Genomic DNA, 16703 nt, shown 5'->3' on the forward strand with positions numbered 1-16703 from the left:
ATATTGCTGCGATTTGTGTCAAAGAGTGTTCTTCCTTGTTTTCCTCTGAGAGTTTTATAGTGTCCGGTCTTACATTTAGGTCTCTAATCCATTTTGAGTTTATTTTTGTATATGGTGTTATTTTTGTATATGCTTAATTTCATTCTTTTACATGTAGTTGTCCCGTTTTCCCAGCACTACTTATTGAAGAGACTGTCTTTTCTCCATTGTGTATTCTTGCCTCCTTTGTTGTAGATTAATTGACCATAGCTGTGTGGGTTTATTTCTGGGCTTTCTATCCCATTCCATTGATCTGTATTTCTGTTTTTGTGCCAGTACCATACTGTTTTGACTACTGTAGCTTTGGGAACTGCTAGTAGGGATTATCTTTGGATGGAGATGGACTTTTTCCTCTTCATGATTTTCTGTTTTGACAGTAAATATGTGTAACTTTTATAATCAGGAAAAGGATTTTCCTTAAAGAAAAAAGGGGGAATCCTGCCTGTCCCTCAAGACTGTCACCCACTGAGACTCCCCAAATCCCAGCCAAAATGAATCTTTCTTCTATAACTTCATTATTGTGCTTTTACCTTGTATGATCATATTCTTTCATACTTGGCATTTGCATAGTATTTTTCTTCTATGCAGTTATAAATTCATGCCTAACAACAATAACCATACTTTCCAGGCTTAGCTTTTCAGAAAATGGCAGCTCTCTTCTCTCACTTGAACCTGATAATACTACACACAGACAGGACAGGTCTAGTCTCCCAGGCTCTGATTTCTTGGAGGGCAGGTGCTGGGAGTCTTTGTCACTGTCTCCCAATGCCAGCCACAGTGGGTGCTCACTGTGTACTTGCTGGACTGAATAGAATTCCTCTCCCCATTATAAATTTGTTTTCCAGTCAATCCTGAGAAGGACTGGATGGCAGCATAAATGCATTGGGTGATGGGATTTCATGGGTGCAGGTGAGGCCTTTTCCTCTCTCCTGAAACTGATGCCATTACCCAAGCCCATAAGGATGAATTTTCTGGGTTAGGGTGTTCCTGCCCCAGTTAGAGTAGAAAGTGTCCCTGGGGCCATAATGCACTCCCCATCACATCACAGAACATCCTCGAAGGCTGCTGTGAGAGTCACAGATGAAGTAAAAACCAAAACCACACAGGGAGCTGGGAATAGGGTGGGGGTGGCAGTCCCAGAGTTCCAGTGCACCGCTTCTCTGCCTCCTGCTTATGGCTGTGAAGCCATTACTGGTGTGGGTAAAGCCCACTTGCCAAGGTGTGAAGCGTTCTGCAAGAACAAAGAGCCTGGAGTTGGGCTTCAGTCAGTAAGGGGATCTGTGGGTGGGGTGGGCATGGAGGATGCAGGTACGAATCTCTCTCTCTATTGGTCTTTCTCTTTGTGACTTGTGTCTTTCTTCTCCTTAAGCAGCTGGTGAGGAAAAGAGAAGCCAGGGTCTCATTTTTTCTCCTTCATCCCTAACATACACACCTTAAAATAACCAGCAGATAGCAAAGTAGGAACCAGGGGAAAGGCAGCCTGGGGAGGTTGCAGAAGCTCCCCCAAGGCCCAAACAGAGAAGTCTAGTGCCACCCCAAGGCCCAGCTCACCAATTGAAAGGACCTCATAGAGATTTAAGGCCACTGTAAATTTGGCAAGCACAAATCTCAATTTCCAAACTAATTGAAATCTATTTTTCTTTCACTGCTCTTTTGAGCTCCCATTCTCCTGAGATTCAGGCAGAAACCCAATCTCAGTCGAGATGGCGTTACATCTGAGTTCCAGGGAACTTGCAATGCTAAGGCATTACGTGCAGGGGTCGGGGAGTAGTCTTCCGTGTTATCTGACCTCTCAACACTACTCAGGGGTCCCTCATTCACGATCTCATCACTCAGCTGCTTCTTTGCCTCTCCAGGCATGGGAGCTCTTCAAGCCTGCCTAAGGTCCAATCTGCCTGGACTACAGCCCCGTGAAAGCCTCACTCTCCAAGGATTTGCTGGTCCTTCCTAGAGCTTTGGCTGGGGACACGGCACAGGGCCCTCTCTCCAGGTTCTGAGACAGCCTGGTTCCTCTCAGTGTTCTTTCCAGCCCCACTCCAGGGGACTCTGTTGTAGGTAAGGAGTTATAAGCAGGGGTGGGGAAATATTTGTTTGCTAGGGCTGCCATAACAAAGCACCACAAACCAGGTGATTTCAACAGTAGAAATTTTTGTCTCACAGTCCTGGAGACTAGAAGTCCGAGATCAAGGTGTCAGCAGGGTTGGTTCTTTCTGAGGGCTGTGAGGGAAAATCTTCCATGCCTCTCCTCTAGTTTCTGGTGGTTCACTGGCAACCTTTGGCTTGGAGAAGCATCACCCCGATTTCTGCCTTCATCTTCACATGGCGTTCTCCCTGTGTGCATGTCTACCTCTAAATTTCCCCTTTTGTAAGCACACCAGTCATACTGGATTAGGGGCTCACCCAGCGCCAGTATGACCTCATCTTAACCAATTGTCTATTTCCAAATAAGGTCACATTCTGAGGTACTAGGGGTTAAGACTTGAACATATGAATTTAGGAGGACATATTCAGCCCATAACAGGAGGTGGGCAGTTCATGGGGAAGAGGAATGATTTTTTTTCTCCACTTACTCCTGCGCCTCCTCAGGATTTGTATGTAAACAATTTAGCTGTTCCCTTGGGACATCATTCCTTTAAGGGTTTTAGGCTTTTGAAATCAACCTTCTTTTCATTCTGCTTTCTGCCCTACTGCAGCCCTTCCCTGAGGTGTTGGATGAACAACAGCTTCATCATTTGAATCCCAGCAAGAGCAAAATGAAGAAAATAAACCAGTCAGTATCTCAAAGATGCTGCCCTGCCATGTAAGTAAGCATTCCTTTTCCTGGAGTGTTGAAAAGAGAGGCTAAGAGGCCAGAGGAGCTTGTGGGGGAGGATTTGGGGGTTTGGAATTCTAGTTGTGTCCTCTTTGAAGACAAGAATTGACAATGAGCAGTTGTTCCCTTAGCAAGTAAGAAAAAAGGGACAAGCTTTTTAAAAAACATTTATTTTAAAATTTTACATAATCTTTGGGTAATTCAGAATTAGCTTAGTCATGATTCAGAAGTTTCTGAGATTGATGTCTCAACTCCAAACCAATATCCATAGCTTATCTGATTGATGGAAGGATTTGAGGACCTCATGATATAGAATGAACAGATGGTTACTGAAGAAGACAGAACACCTTAGAGACAGTGGCTTTCCTACAGGACTCAGTCATAATTTTTAAATTACCTATCACAAATATTAAACATCTTATCAGACTAATGATAATATCCACACCTTATTTGCATTCTACCAGTTTCCATGTAGAGAAAGCACAGAATGAAATTAATTTGATCCTTTCATAATAACAATTAAAAGCTAGCATCTACCCAGTGTAGTCTTAGTGTCCACACCAACATCTCTCTCCTGATGATGGAATACCACCTTCCTCTGCACTCAGTGCTCATGATTCAAAGCTTGTGAGGAATTCCTGGGCCCAGAGACATGGAAAAGACTCATGTTACACAGCAGCCCGTGGCCCAAGTGCTCTGCCCGTCCCCGAGCAGATCAGGCCTGAGCTGCTGGCAGGGAGGAGGAGGGGCACGTTCTGCACCCTCCACTCCCTCGTATGGTTTCCAGGGTGTTCTAAGCAGGGTAGGTGTAGTCTCCCAATAGGACATTAACTTCCCTCAGGACAAGGCCCCCTCTCTGGCCTACAGAGCAGGGTCCTGCCCAGATGTGAGCATAGAGCAGGTCCTTAGTAAAGGAAGGGAGGAATCCAGCATGTACTGAGCACCTGCAATATGCCAGGTAACCCCCACAGCACCTGTGAAGCAGGCTTATCACCCATTTTACAGATGTGGAAACAGGCTCAGAGAGGAGAATTTGCCCATGGTGGCATAGCGAGTAATAGGGGAACATCACTTTGAAAACCCAGGGCTTCTCACTCCAGAGCTCTTCCTACTGCCTACTCAAGCCAATGGTTTGGCAGCACATGAGGACTACAGCTCCAAAACAGCTGGTCTGGAGCTCAAATATACGAGGCCCTTGAGCACACAGGGCTAGCTTTGGGAGTCCAGAAGCCTGGTCCAGTCCAGTGTGGATCCCCATCAGGGGAGGGGACTTAGCACAATGGTCCAGGGAGTGTGTAGACAGACCACAGTGGGTAGGCCTCTGCCTGAAGACTCTGGTTTTGCTCCCTTGCAGGGAGGGGTGGAGGATACAGCAATCTGATACACCTGGTGAGAATCAGTCATGATCTCCAAGGTTCTGACCTCTGAGAGCTACTTTAAGTCCTAGAAAACCACATTCCCAGTCCCTGAGAGACCTTTCACAAAAGGCCCATGAAGGTCAAAAAGAATGGGTGAGGATATTTTAAAGTGGAAAATGCTTAAAAGTAATTTTGGAGGAGGAAGACTAAAGGAAAAAACAAGATTGCAGGAGGAGGTTTGGGGGTAGGCATCAAACAGGAAGACTTGGATATCGTGTGCACGCCCAGCTGGTAGGCTAGGCTCAGACCAGGCGAGCCTGGGGAAATCAGGTTTTTGGCATCTGTCATGGGGCTGCACTTGCTGCCTCAGACATGAGGGAGGGGGCTTCCTCAAAAAATAACTTGAACCTGTAAATTCAGGCAGATCTTAGAGAATGAATATGGGTAATAAAGGCAGAAAGGAAAACACATCTCAGATGACTCAGGCAGGATCTGCTTGACATGTTTTTCCTCTTCTAAAATCCACTCCACAGCCCCCAGCTCCATGAAGCCCTCTATGACCCACTGACACAGGAAGTGTGTGGCCCTTCCTGGTGCAAAGATAGCACAGCAAGCCCACCACCCTACAAGCCCACAGGGCACCGAGCACACTGAATCCATTCTGTCACTCGCACTGAGCTGTAAGCAACTTGAGGATGGAGACTGTACCTTTTTTTCTGTACTCTCATCTCCTCACACATAGAGAGGGCTGTGGGTTCATCAAGACCCTTTGCTCACCAGCACCAAGGACGCCAAACCAGCCGGAGTGATAGGAACACTGCCTCTCCCAGGGCATGGACCTTAGGAGCAGCTTAGTTCTAGAGGAACTGACTGTGTTTCCTATGCCTTGTGACACTTACTTGCCCCTCAGAGGCACCTTGTAATGGGCACAATCATAATATGGGAGAGTTTGTTTAAAACATGAAATCAGTGTCTAGGTGTAGATTTCAAGCGTGACAGAGCACTGGTTTGCAAGAATAACATCATTCCAGTGGGAAAGCAGCCCAGCTTTGGCAGCCCCGCTGGGAAAGGTGGATCTTGCATTTACCTGTGCAGGGGAGGGGCAGAGAAGACTCTGACTGGAAGGAATCCTAGGCGTGTGTACATGAGTGTGGTGGGAAGCTCTCGATTCACACACCCCCATGACAAAAGGGCAGGCTGGGCCTGGGTCCCTGCCCTTGGATTCCTGAAGGTTCTTGCTGCCTGGAGTGCAGGCAGTGATCATTCAGGAACAGCCTTCCTGGGCCCAGGGTGGCCAGGAGACCAGCTGTAAAATGCCCGATGGAGAAGGGTAAGGGGGCCTGGCCAGGCAGCTTATGCTCCGCAGTGAATGCTCCGGAAGCCAGGTAATGTGGCTTTTCCAAGCAGGTAAATGTCGTCGTCCGTGCCCCGGTTGAGGTGCTTCACCATGTTCTTCTCAAAGAGGAGTGGGTGGTAGGCGCCCATCGTGCAGGCGCTGTCGAAGAACTTCTGGTAGTAGTAGCACACGTCAGTCTTGCGCTTGGATGGGAGAAACTCGTAAATATCCACCTGGTCACACACTGTCATCATGATGATGATGCCTGGAGAGGCAAGCAGAGGTGAGTCCTGCCCGACAACCCACCCCAGCTCCCCAGAGGGCTGCCCAGGGAGCCCAGCAGCTTACGCCCCCAAATCTGGGGAAGGTGTCTGTCTGGAGTTTCTGAGTGTGATTCCCAGTCTGAGTTGTTCTGGGAAGCCAGTCCAGCAGGCTGTTCCTCTGGGTGCAGGGCCCTTTGCACTTTCGTAGGGTTCATGCTGCCCTGCTCAGCACCCAGGTCAGGGCCTGGTGCACAGCAGGTCCTCCCTAAATGCTAATGGGTTGAAGTGCTCCATCATCAGTCAATGAACTTATCACTGTCCATAAGCTATATGAAGAGAGAGGACAACGTGACTGAGGAGACAGAACCATTCCATGCAGATATTACTTTCTAGCATCTCTGTATCTTGGATCAGCCTCTTAGATGGTAATTTGGGAGGTGTTTCTTATATCAGTACCTGGAGAAACAGCGTGGGGAGGGCAGGCTTCGTGCCTCAGGTGGGAGGAGGGACAGTTGGTACAGGAGCATGCCATGGTCTGTACTGATGCACTCTGCTCAGTCAGGCAGGAGACAAGAGCCGAGAGGGTGTGGCCAGGTTGTGCTCGCAGGGAGGGTTACAGAACACTCAGGGTGCAGACCCAGCAAGAGGTGGGAGACGCCTTCCACCACCCACGCTTGTCCCCACCTGGCTTGGTCATCTCCTGCCAGACACGTCCTGCTTGGGGCCTCAGGTTCTTCATCTGCCCCAAGGGGGTGATTTACCCACTCTTGCTACCACATAGGCTATCGTTAGGATGCAATAACATCATGGCTCTAGACTGCTTTTGTCAACCATAAATATAGGGAATCTTTATGATGAACAGTCCTCACTAACAGCAAAACTGTAAACTGCTAGCAGCAACTCTGTTCTAGAAGAATCAGACATGGGAAAAGCCCCACCTCTGCCCTCTGGCTGCCTCCTGGTTCAATGAGGGAGAAAAGACACCTCTGCAACTAACTGATGAAGGCACAGCAGAAGTGCTTCTAGAGATGATGGGAGGGAGCCCTCTATGAGAGAAGGGTCCTGGTGCACCTCCCGGAGCACTGGTATGGGGCCTGGCAGGGGCTCTGGCCATGAGGGGTGGGCAAGGGGGAAAGCGTGGTGGTGGTGGGAATAGCATGGACAAAGGCAGGCAGTAGGACAATGAGAAAGTGTCCCAGGAAGCTCTCCATCTACTTCTGCTCAAAAGGGTCCAGGGACAGCCCCCTAATGCACCCATCCAAAAGTGGAAGAGAAAGGTATGAAGACGATGGGATGCTGAAAGCGCCTCCATCTCTTTCTATCAGGAAATGCCTCTGATAGTAAACATTTATTTCGTTCGTTTGCCCAAGGAACATTTAGCTCAGGGCTATCCTGTGCCAGACCCACAAGGATGAGGCAAACGCAGTCCCCGCCCTGAGGGACTTTGCAGTCCAGTAGGGAAGGTGGGCGGGCGGGGACCCTGAGATGGGCGGGAGGTGGGGAGCTGTAGGCAGCCCTGGAGGCTGTAGAAAGTGCCCGTGGTCCAGCTGAACTCAAAGTGAAAGGGAGGGAAGGGCAGACGGGCCATCAGGGTGGAGAGGTGTGGAGTAGGTCCAAGAAGAAAGTCTGTAGCCAGCATGCAGGGCCCCCAGCACTCTGACCCCAGCCCATCCCCATGTCAGCACCCACAGCTCCATTCGTGGCCCCCAAACCCGGCTAAGCCTCACCACTCAGGCTTCTCTCAGGGCCATGACTAGGGTGGTCACCAGGGTGAACAGATTTTTGAAATTCTGAATAAAATATTATTGACTCTTCCTTTTTCCACAGATTCTAATATGGCTCAGGACAATAATGACATTATTATTGATCCTGCCTTTATCTAAAATTTTGATATTTTGTCTATCATAAAATTTTGCATTAATTGTGTTTTTTTTGTTTTTTTTTTTTTTTTGCAGTATGTGGGCCTCTCACTGCTGTGGCCTCTCCCGCTGCGCAGCACAGGCTCCGGAGGCACAGGCTTAGCGGCCATGGCTCACGGGCCCAGCCACTCTGCAGCATGTGGGATCTTCCCTGACTGGGGCACGAACCCGTGTCCCCTGCATCGGCAGGTGGACTCTCAAACACTGTGCCACCAGGGAAGCCCGTGATTTTTTTTTAAAAGATTCTGTATTAAGATATCATTTGTTTCTGAATTTTTTGGCACCTCCTTAAATTGTACACCTGAAGCAAGTGCTTCGCTGGCCTCATCCAACTCTCAGCCCTGCTCCTCCCGTTTTCTTGCCTCCTCTTGTCTGTGCTTCCCATTTCTCCATCATCTCCACCTGCCAAATCCTCCCCTCTCCCAGGCCTGGGCCAAGTTCTCAAAGTTGTCAGACTGTCCCTCTGGAAGGGGTCCTCTCTCCTATGGCAATGGGCTGGTCACTTTTTCCTGGCACAAATTGAACATTGCCGCAGACACCTGACTGAACTCTCCCACTGGACACCCTGAAATTAAGGAGACGGTGTCTATCTTATCAACCTCTGTGTCTTAGCTGGAATTTGCCTCAGTGTACAAACACAGCCAAAACCTAGCAACTGTGTGGTGAACGAATGAACGAATGAGACCCCAGTAGAAGGCTAATCTGTTCTAGAATCAAGCACAAGAGGTCTTTCCCCAGACATGGACTCACCGAGCATCCCAGAAGATGGGGGGTTTGGCTGAATCTGCTCGGGGGAGATTTCTTGAATGACGTCCCACAGCTCCCAAGGCATCTGGGGCTTGAGGATGTAAAAGGGCTGATCAGGATGAAGCTTACGATAACTCTTGAAGTTATCGAAGAAACTGTAGTCGGGATTCTTGTACCACTGAAAAAGAAGGAAGAGGTCTTCTCAAGGAGAGCAACATGCCAATGCCACTGCTGCCCCCAGGGGGTTATCCTCGTCTGAGGACTTGAGGGGAGGTGGGGAAGGACCAAGGCAGACTCCTGAGGCACAGCCCCTTCATCAAAACAATTCCAGACTTCAAGCTCTCACTTGATAGTGGGGGACCCAGCACACAGCCTGTGCTCACCAAGCTTTGAGTTTGTTTACCCTGGAATGACTTCAGACTTCAGGATCATAGAATCTGGGAAGGATATCAGAGCTGAGAGGGCCTCTTGGCCCTATCTAACCCCACCTCTCTTTTTTAAAGGGGTGAAAACTGGGGCACAGCTTGCCACATCTGTGGATTCACAGTCCTTGACCTGACCCAGGCAAATTTCAGTTCTAAGTGAGATCAATACAAAACTGGAAACTGAGGTAGTGAGAGGACGGTGCCAGGGATACCAGAGCCCATCAGCTATTGGTGTGTCCAGCATAAGAATTAAGTGTCCCAGGAACAATGCTCTCTGTCCCTCCTCCCTAAAGCCTTTCTCCTGTGGCCACTGCAGCCCATATCAGGGAGAGGCCAACTGATGTGTGTAACAGTGAGAGGGCCATTCTGGAGAAGCTAGACTCCAGCAGGACTGAGACTCCCTCCTTCCCTGGAAAAGCTGATGTTGCAGATCTGGGCCCTCTGCTTAGCAAATCAAGTCCCAGGGCAGGTGACCCACCGACACGCACACATATTCTGTTTTCCTCCTCTGTAAAATGGGAATAACCATGCTTCTATCTATCTAATTCTTTAGCTATGAGAGTGAAATGAGAAGCATACGGAAATTGGAAGTGTGGGAAGAATGTGGTAATATTATGTATAGAAGTGATAGTAACCACTGTCTATTCCTGCTGGTGCCCGTCAGGAATGATTGTATTACGTGAACACAATCCACCCCAGATGGTGGGAAATCCAGCCACTGTTACACCTGGTACAGACCATAATTGGGAGACAAATACATGGTAGTGCTGGGTGGGCATGGAGAGCACTGGTATAGGACAGGAATCCTTCTGAACCGCTAGTCCAGAAGTGGGGTGCCCTAAAATGGAAATAGCCCTCACTGTGGTCCAGGTCAGCCATGACTTTAAAACCCAGGACCTCGGGGAAATCTATAGACAAACAGGTGACTCAATCCCAATTTCCCATGGACACCCACTTACCTTTGGGATATCTGAATGGTAAACAGACGGGTCCCATACAATTAGGATTCCTTCATTGTACAAACTGTCTTTGAGGAAGCGCCCTTCTGTGGTGACCAACTACAGGAAGAAACAGACAAGCTGTCACCTCGACATTTACACGTGAATGTTGGCTTGTAGCAATACCTGACACATCATAAGTACAACCTGAGGCCCCAGAGCCCCATGAAGCTTCTGAGTTTTGGTGCAGCACGTAACTTGAGTAAGAAGAAGGCAAAGATGCCAGCCAGAACTGTGTGGACCTGAAAGGACATTTTGTCATAATTCATCAGCCATAGAGCAGAAAGGGTTCCACTCAGACTTTTGAGGTTGTTGGAGCCAAGGGTACAGTGAAAATGGCTCTGGGTATAGTCCCCTGCAGTCATACCTTATATGGGGGTCAGGGTGGCGAGGTTTAAACTGAGAATCTCATATAACCAAAATGATCTCTGAAAAGCCCTACAGTCACCTATAAAGTCCAGCATGTAGTTATTACAAAGCATGATGGAGACAGACACAGGACATCTCAGAATCTAATACAGGCCATGGTTTCTGCATCACTGGACCAGATGCCAGTATCTGTGGTTGAGCACCAAATGAAGTAGTTGGCTCGTGTGGAGAGACCATGGCACATGCAAAAACATACGCTTAAACGTGAGAAGCTCACCAGGCTGGGGCAATGCTCACGTGAACTGTGCTGGGGAACCAGCCACTGCTCCACTCCTGCCCACACTCCCAGGCTCCCCTGCTCTCAGCCTGGCCTGGGCAAAATGTGACTGTGATAAGACTCCATGGAATGGAACAGTTTTGCAAAATCCATTAATGGCCTTTTAAAAAAGCAGAAACTATTCTAAACCATTAGCCAGACTCATCAAGAAAAAAAGGGAGAAGACTCAAAAGAACTAGAAATGAAAAAGGAGAAGTAACAACTGACACTGCAGAAATACAAAAGATCATGAGAGATTACTACAAGCAAATCTATGCCAATGAAATGGACAAAATGGAAGAAATGGATAAACTCTTAGAAAAGCACAACCTGCCAAGACTGAATCAGGAAGAAATAGAAAATATGAACAGACCAGTCACAAGCACTGAAATTGAAACTGTGATTTAAAATCTTCCAACAAACAAAAGCCCAGGACCAGATGGCTTCACAGGCGAATTCTATCAAACATTTAGAGAAGAGCTAACACCTATCCTTCTCAAACTCTTCCAAAATATAGAAGAGGGAGGAACACTCCCAAACTCATTCTGCGAGGCCACCATCACCCTGATACCAAAACCAGAAAAGGATGTCACAAAAAAAGAAAACTACAACCTAATATCACTGATGAACAAAGATGCAAAAATCCTCAACAAAATACTAACAAACAGAATCCAACAGCACATTAAAAGGATCACACACCATGATCAAGTGGGGTTTATTCCAGGAATGCAAAGATTCTTCAATGTATGGAAATCAATCAACGTGATACACCATAATAACAAATTGAAGGAGAAAAACCATATGATCATCTCAATAGATGCAGAGAAAGCTTTTGACAAAATTCAACACCCATTTATGATAAAAACCCTACAGAAAGTAGGCATAGGGGGAACTTTCCTCAACATAATAAAGGCCATATATGACAAACCCAGAGCCAACATTGTCCTCAATGGTGAAAAACTGAAACCATTTCCAATAAGATCAGGAAGAAGACAAGGTTGCCCACTCTCGCCACTCTATTCAACATAGTTTTGGAAGTTTTAGCCACAGCCATCAGAGAAGAAAAGGAAATGAAAGGAATCCAAATTGGAAAAGAAGAAGTAAAGCTGTCACTCTTTGCAGATGACATGATACTATACATAGAGCATCCTAAAGATGCTACCAGAAAACTACTACAGCTCATCAATGAATTTGGTAAAGTAGCAGGATACAAAATTAATGCACAGAAATCTCTGGCATTCCTGTACACTAATGATGAAAAATCTGAAAGTGAAATCAAGGAAACACTCCCATTTACCACTGCAACAAAAGGAATAAAATATCTAGGAATAAACCTACCTAAGGAGACAAAAGAACTGTGTGCAGAAAATTATAAGACACTGATGAAAGAAATTAAAGATGATACAAATAGATGGAGAGATATACCATGTTCTTGGATTGGAAGAATCAACATTGTGAAAATGACTCTACTACCCAACGCAATCTACAGATTCAATGCAATCCCTATCAAACTACCACTGGCATTTTTCACAGAACTAGAACAAAAAATTTCAAAATTGGTTTGGAAAAACAACAGACCCCGAATAGCCAAAGCAATCTTGAGAACGAAAAACGGAGCTGGAGGAATCAGGCTCCCTGACTTCAGACTATACTACAAAGCTACAGTAATCAAGACAGTGTGGTACTGGCACAAAAACAGAAAGATAGGTCAATGGAACAGGATAGAAAGCCCAGAGAGAAACCCACGCACATATGGTCACCTTATCTTTGATAAAGGAGGCAGGAATGTACAGTGGAGAAAGGACAGCCTCTTCAATAAGTGGTGCCAGGAAAACTGGACAGGGACATGTAAAAGTATGAGATTAGATCACTCCCTAACACCATACACAAAAATAAGCTCAAAATGAATTAAAGACCTAAATGTAAGGCCAGAAACTATCAAACTCTTAGAGGAAAACATAGGCAGAACACTCTGTGACATAAATCACAGCAAGATCCTTTTGGACCCACCTCCTAGAGGAATGGAAAGAAAAATAAACAAATGGGACCTAAAGAAACTTCAAAGCTTTTGCACAGCAAAGGGAACCATAAACAAGACCAAAAGACAACCCTCAGAATGGGAGAAAATATTTGCAAATGAAGCAACTGACAAAGGATTAATCTCCAAAATTTATAAGCAGCTCATGCAGCTCAATAGCAAAAAAACAAACAACCCAATCCAAAAATGGGCACAAGACCTAAATAGACATTTCCCCAAAGAAGATATACAGAGTGCCAACAAACACATGAAAGAATGCTCAACATCATTAATCATTAGAGAAATGCAAATCAAAACTACAATGAGATATCATCTTACACCAGTCAGAATGGCCATCACCAAAAAATCTAGAAACAATAAATGCTGGAGAGGGTGTGGAAAAAACGGAACACTCTTGCACTGCTGGTGGGAATGTGAATTGGTACAGCCACTATGGAGAACAGTATGGAGGTTCCTTAAAAAACTACAAATAGAACTACCCTATGACCCAGCAATCCCACTACTAGGCATATACCCTGAGAAAACCATGATTCAAAAAGAGACATGTACCAAAATGTTCATTGCAGCTCTATTCACAATAGCCCAGAGATGGAAACAACCTAAGTGTCCATTATCGGATGAATGGATAAAGGAGATATGGCATATATATATAATGGAATATTACTCAGCCATAAAAGGAAACGAAATTGAGCTATTTTTCATGAGGTGGATAGACCTAGAGTCTGTCATACAGAGTGAACTAAGTCAGAAAGAGAAAGACAAATACCATATGCTAACACATATATATGGAATTTAAGGGGAAAAATGTCATGAAGAACCTAGGGGTAAAACAGGAATAAAGACACAGACCTACTTGAGAATGGACTTGAGGATATGGGGAGGGGGAAGGGTAAGATGTGACAAAGCGAGAGAGAGGCTTGGACATATATACACTACAAAACATAAGGTAGATAGATAGTGGGAAGGAGTCGCATAGCAGAGGGAGATCAGCTCGGTGCTTTGTGACCCCCTGGAGGGGTGGGATAGGGAGGGTGGGAGGGAGGGAGACACAAGAGGGAAGGGATATGGGAACAGATGTATATGTATAACTGATTCACTTCATTATAAAGCAGAAACTAATAAAAAAGAAAGTAAGGGGATGAAAAAAGATATTCCATGCAAATGGAAATCAAAAGCTCGAGTAGCAATTCTCATATCAGACAAAATAGACTTTAAAATAAAGACTATTAGAAGAGACAAAGAAGGACACTACATAATGATCAAGGGATCGATCCAAGAAAAAGATATAACAATTGTAAATATTTATGCACCCAACATAGGAGCACCTCAATACATAAGGCAAATACTAACAGCCATAAAAGGGGAAATCGACAGTAACGCACTCATAGTAGGGGAATTCAACACCCCACTTTCACCAATGGACAGATCATCCAAAATGAAAATAAATAAGGAAACACAAGCTTTAAATGATACAGTAAACAACATGCAGTTAATTGATATTTATAGGACATTCCATCCAAAAACAACAGAATACACATTTTTCTCAAGTGCTCATGGAACATTCTCCAGGATCATATCTTGGGTCACAAATCAGGCCTTGCTAAATTTAAGAAAATTGAAATTGTATCAAGTATCTTTTCCGACCACAATGCTATGAGACTAGATATCAATTACAGGAAAAGATCTGTAAAAAATACAAACACATGGAGGCTAAACAATGCACTACTTAATAACGAAGTGATCACTGAAGAAATCAAAGAGGAAATAAAAAAATACCTAGAAACAAATGACAATGGAGACAAGACGACCCAAAACCTATGGGATGCAGCAAAAGCAGTTCTAAGGGGGAAGTTTGTAGCAATACAATCCCAGCTTAAGAAAGAGGAAACATCTCGAGTAAACAACCTGACCCTGCACCTAAAGCAATTAGAGAAAGAAAACACAAAACCGCCAAAGTTAGCAGAAGGAAAGAAATCATAAAGATCAGAGCAGAAATAAATGAAAAAGAAATGAAGGAAATGATAGCAAAGATCAATAAAACTAAAAGCTGGTTCTTTGAGAAGATAAACAAAATTGATAAACCATTAGCCAGACTCATCAAGGAAAAAAGGGAGAAGACTCAAATCAATAGAAATGAAAAAGGAGAAGTAACAACTGACACTGCAGAAATACAAAAGATCATGAGCGATTACTACAAGCAACTCTATGCCAATAAAATGGACAACCTGGAAGAAATGGACAAATTCTTAGAAATGCACAACCTGCCAAGACTGAATCAGGAAGAAATGGAAAATATGAACAGACCAATCACAAGCACTGAAATTGAAACTGTGATTAAAAATCTTCCAACAAACAAAAGCCCAGGACCAGATGGCTTCACAGGCAAATTCTATCAAACATTTAGAGAAGAGCTAACACCTATCCTTCTCAAACTCTTCCAAAATATAGCAGAGGGAGGAATACTCCCAAACTCATTCTACGAGGCCACCATCACCCGGATACCAAAACCAGAAAAGGATGTCACAAAGAAAGAAAACTACAAGCTAATATCACTGATGAACATAGATGCAAAAATCCTTAACAAAATACTCGCAAACAGAATCCAACAGCACATTAAAAGGATCACACACCATGATCAAGTGGGGTTTATTCTAGGAATGCAAGGGTTCTTCAATATACGCAAATCAATCAATGTGATACACCATAATAACAAATTGAAAGAGAAAAACCATATGATCATCTCAATAGATGCAGAGAAAGCTTTTGACATAATTCAACACCCACTTATGATAAAAACCCTACAGAAAGTAGGCATAGAGGGAACTTTCCTCAACATAATAAAGGCTATATATGACAAACCCACAGCCAACATCGTCCTCAATGGTGAAAAACTGAAACCATTTCCACTAAGATCAGGAACAAGACAAGGCTGCACACTCTCACCACTCTTATTCAACCTAGTTTTGGAAGTTCTAGCCACAGCAATCAGAGAAGAAAAGGAAATAAAAGGAATCCAAATTGGAAAAGAAGAAGTAAAGCTGTCACTGTTTGCAGATGACATGATACTATACATAGAGCATCCTAAAGATGCTACCAGAAAACTACTACAGCTCATCAATGAATTTGGTAAAGTAGCAGGATACAAAATTAATGCACAGAAATCTCTGGCATTCCTGTACACTAATGATGAAAAATCTGAAAGGGAAATTAAGGAAACACTCCCATTTACCACTGCAACAAAAAGAATAAAATATCTAGGAATAAACCTACCTAAGGAGACAAAAGACCTGTATGCAGAAAATTATAAGACACTGATGAAAGAAATTAAAGATGATACAAATAGATGGAGAGATATACCATGTTCTTGGATTGGAAGAATCAACATTGTGAAAATGACTCTACTACCCAACGCAATCTACAGATTCAATGCGATCCCTATCAAACTACCACTGGCATTTTTCACAGAACTAGAACAAAAAATTTCAAAATTGGTTTGGAAAAACAACAGACCCCGAATAGCCAAAGGAATCTCGAGAACAAAAGAGCCGGAGGAATCAGGTTCCCTGACTTCAGACTATACTACAAAGCTACAGTAATCAAGACAGTGTGGTACTGGCACAAAAACAGAAAGATAGATCAATGGAACAGGATAGAAAGCCCAGAGAGAAACCCACGCACATATGGTCACCTTATCTTTGATAAAGGAGGCAGGAATGTACAGTGGAGAAAGGACAGCCTCTTCAATAAGTGGTGCCAGGAAAACTGGACAGGGACATGTAAAAGTATGAGATTAGATCACTCCCTAACACCATACACAAAAATAAGCTCAAAATGGATTAAAGACCTAAATGTAAGGCCAGAAACTATGAAACTCTTAGAGGAAAACATAGGCAGAACACTCTGTGACATAAATCACAGCAAGATCCTTTTGGACCCAACTCCTAGAGAAATGGAAATAAAAACAAAAATAAACAAATGGGACCTAATGAAACTTCAAAGGTTTTGCACAGCAAAGGGAACCATAAACAAGACCAAAAGACAACCCTCAGAATGGGAGAAAATATTTGCAAATGAAGCAACTGA

General features: G+C 44.7%; 1 protein-coding gene across 1 annotated transcript in view; it reads right to left on the minus strand.

Annotated features, from left to right (window-relative positions):
* Window positions 1-5562: 5562 nt before the first annotated feature.
* ST6GAL1 (ST6 beta-galactoside alpha-2,6-sialyltransferase 1) overlaps window positions 5563-16703 on the minus strand; it is a gene marked incomplete at its 3' end in the record, with an annotated part of 59924 nt that continues 48783 nt past the window's right edge. The window contains exons 4-6 of the mRNA XM_079705352.1: window positions 9859-9957; window positions 8478-8652; window positions 5563-5810 (exon numbers count right to left, since the gene is read on the minus strand). Coding sequence (XP_079561478.1) covers window positions 5563-5810; window positions 8478-8652; window positions 9859-9957 — 522 coding nt within the window. The remainder of the gene's footprint in view (window positions 5811-8477; window positions 8653-9858; window positions 9958-16703) is intronic.

This window comes from Hyperoodon ampullatus, assembly GCF_949752795.1.
Source record: "Hyperoodon ampullatus genome assembly, chromosome: 5".
Classification (NCBI taxonomy): Eukaryota; Metazoa; Chordata; class Mammalia; order Artiodactyla; family Ziphiidae; genus Hyperoodon; species Hyperoodon ampullatus.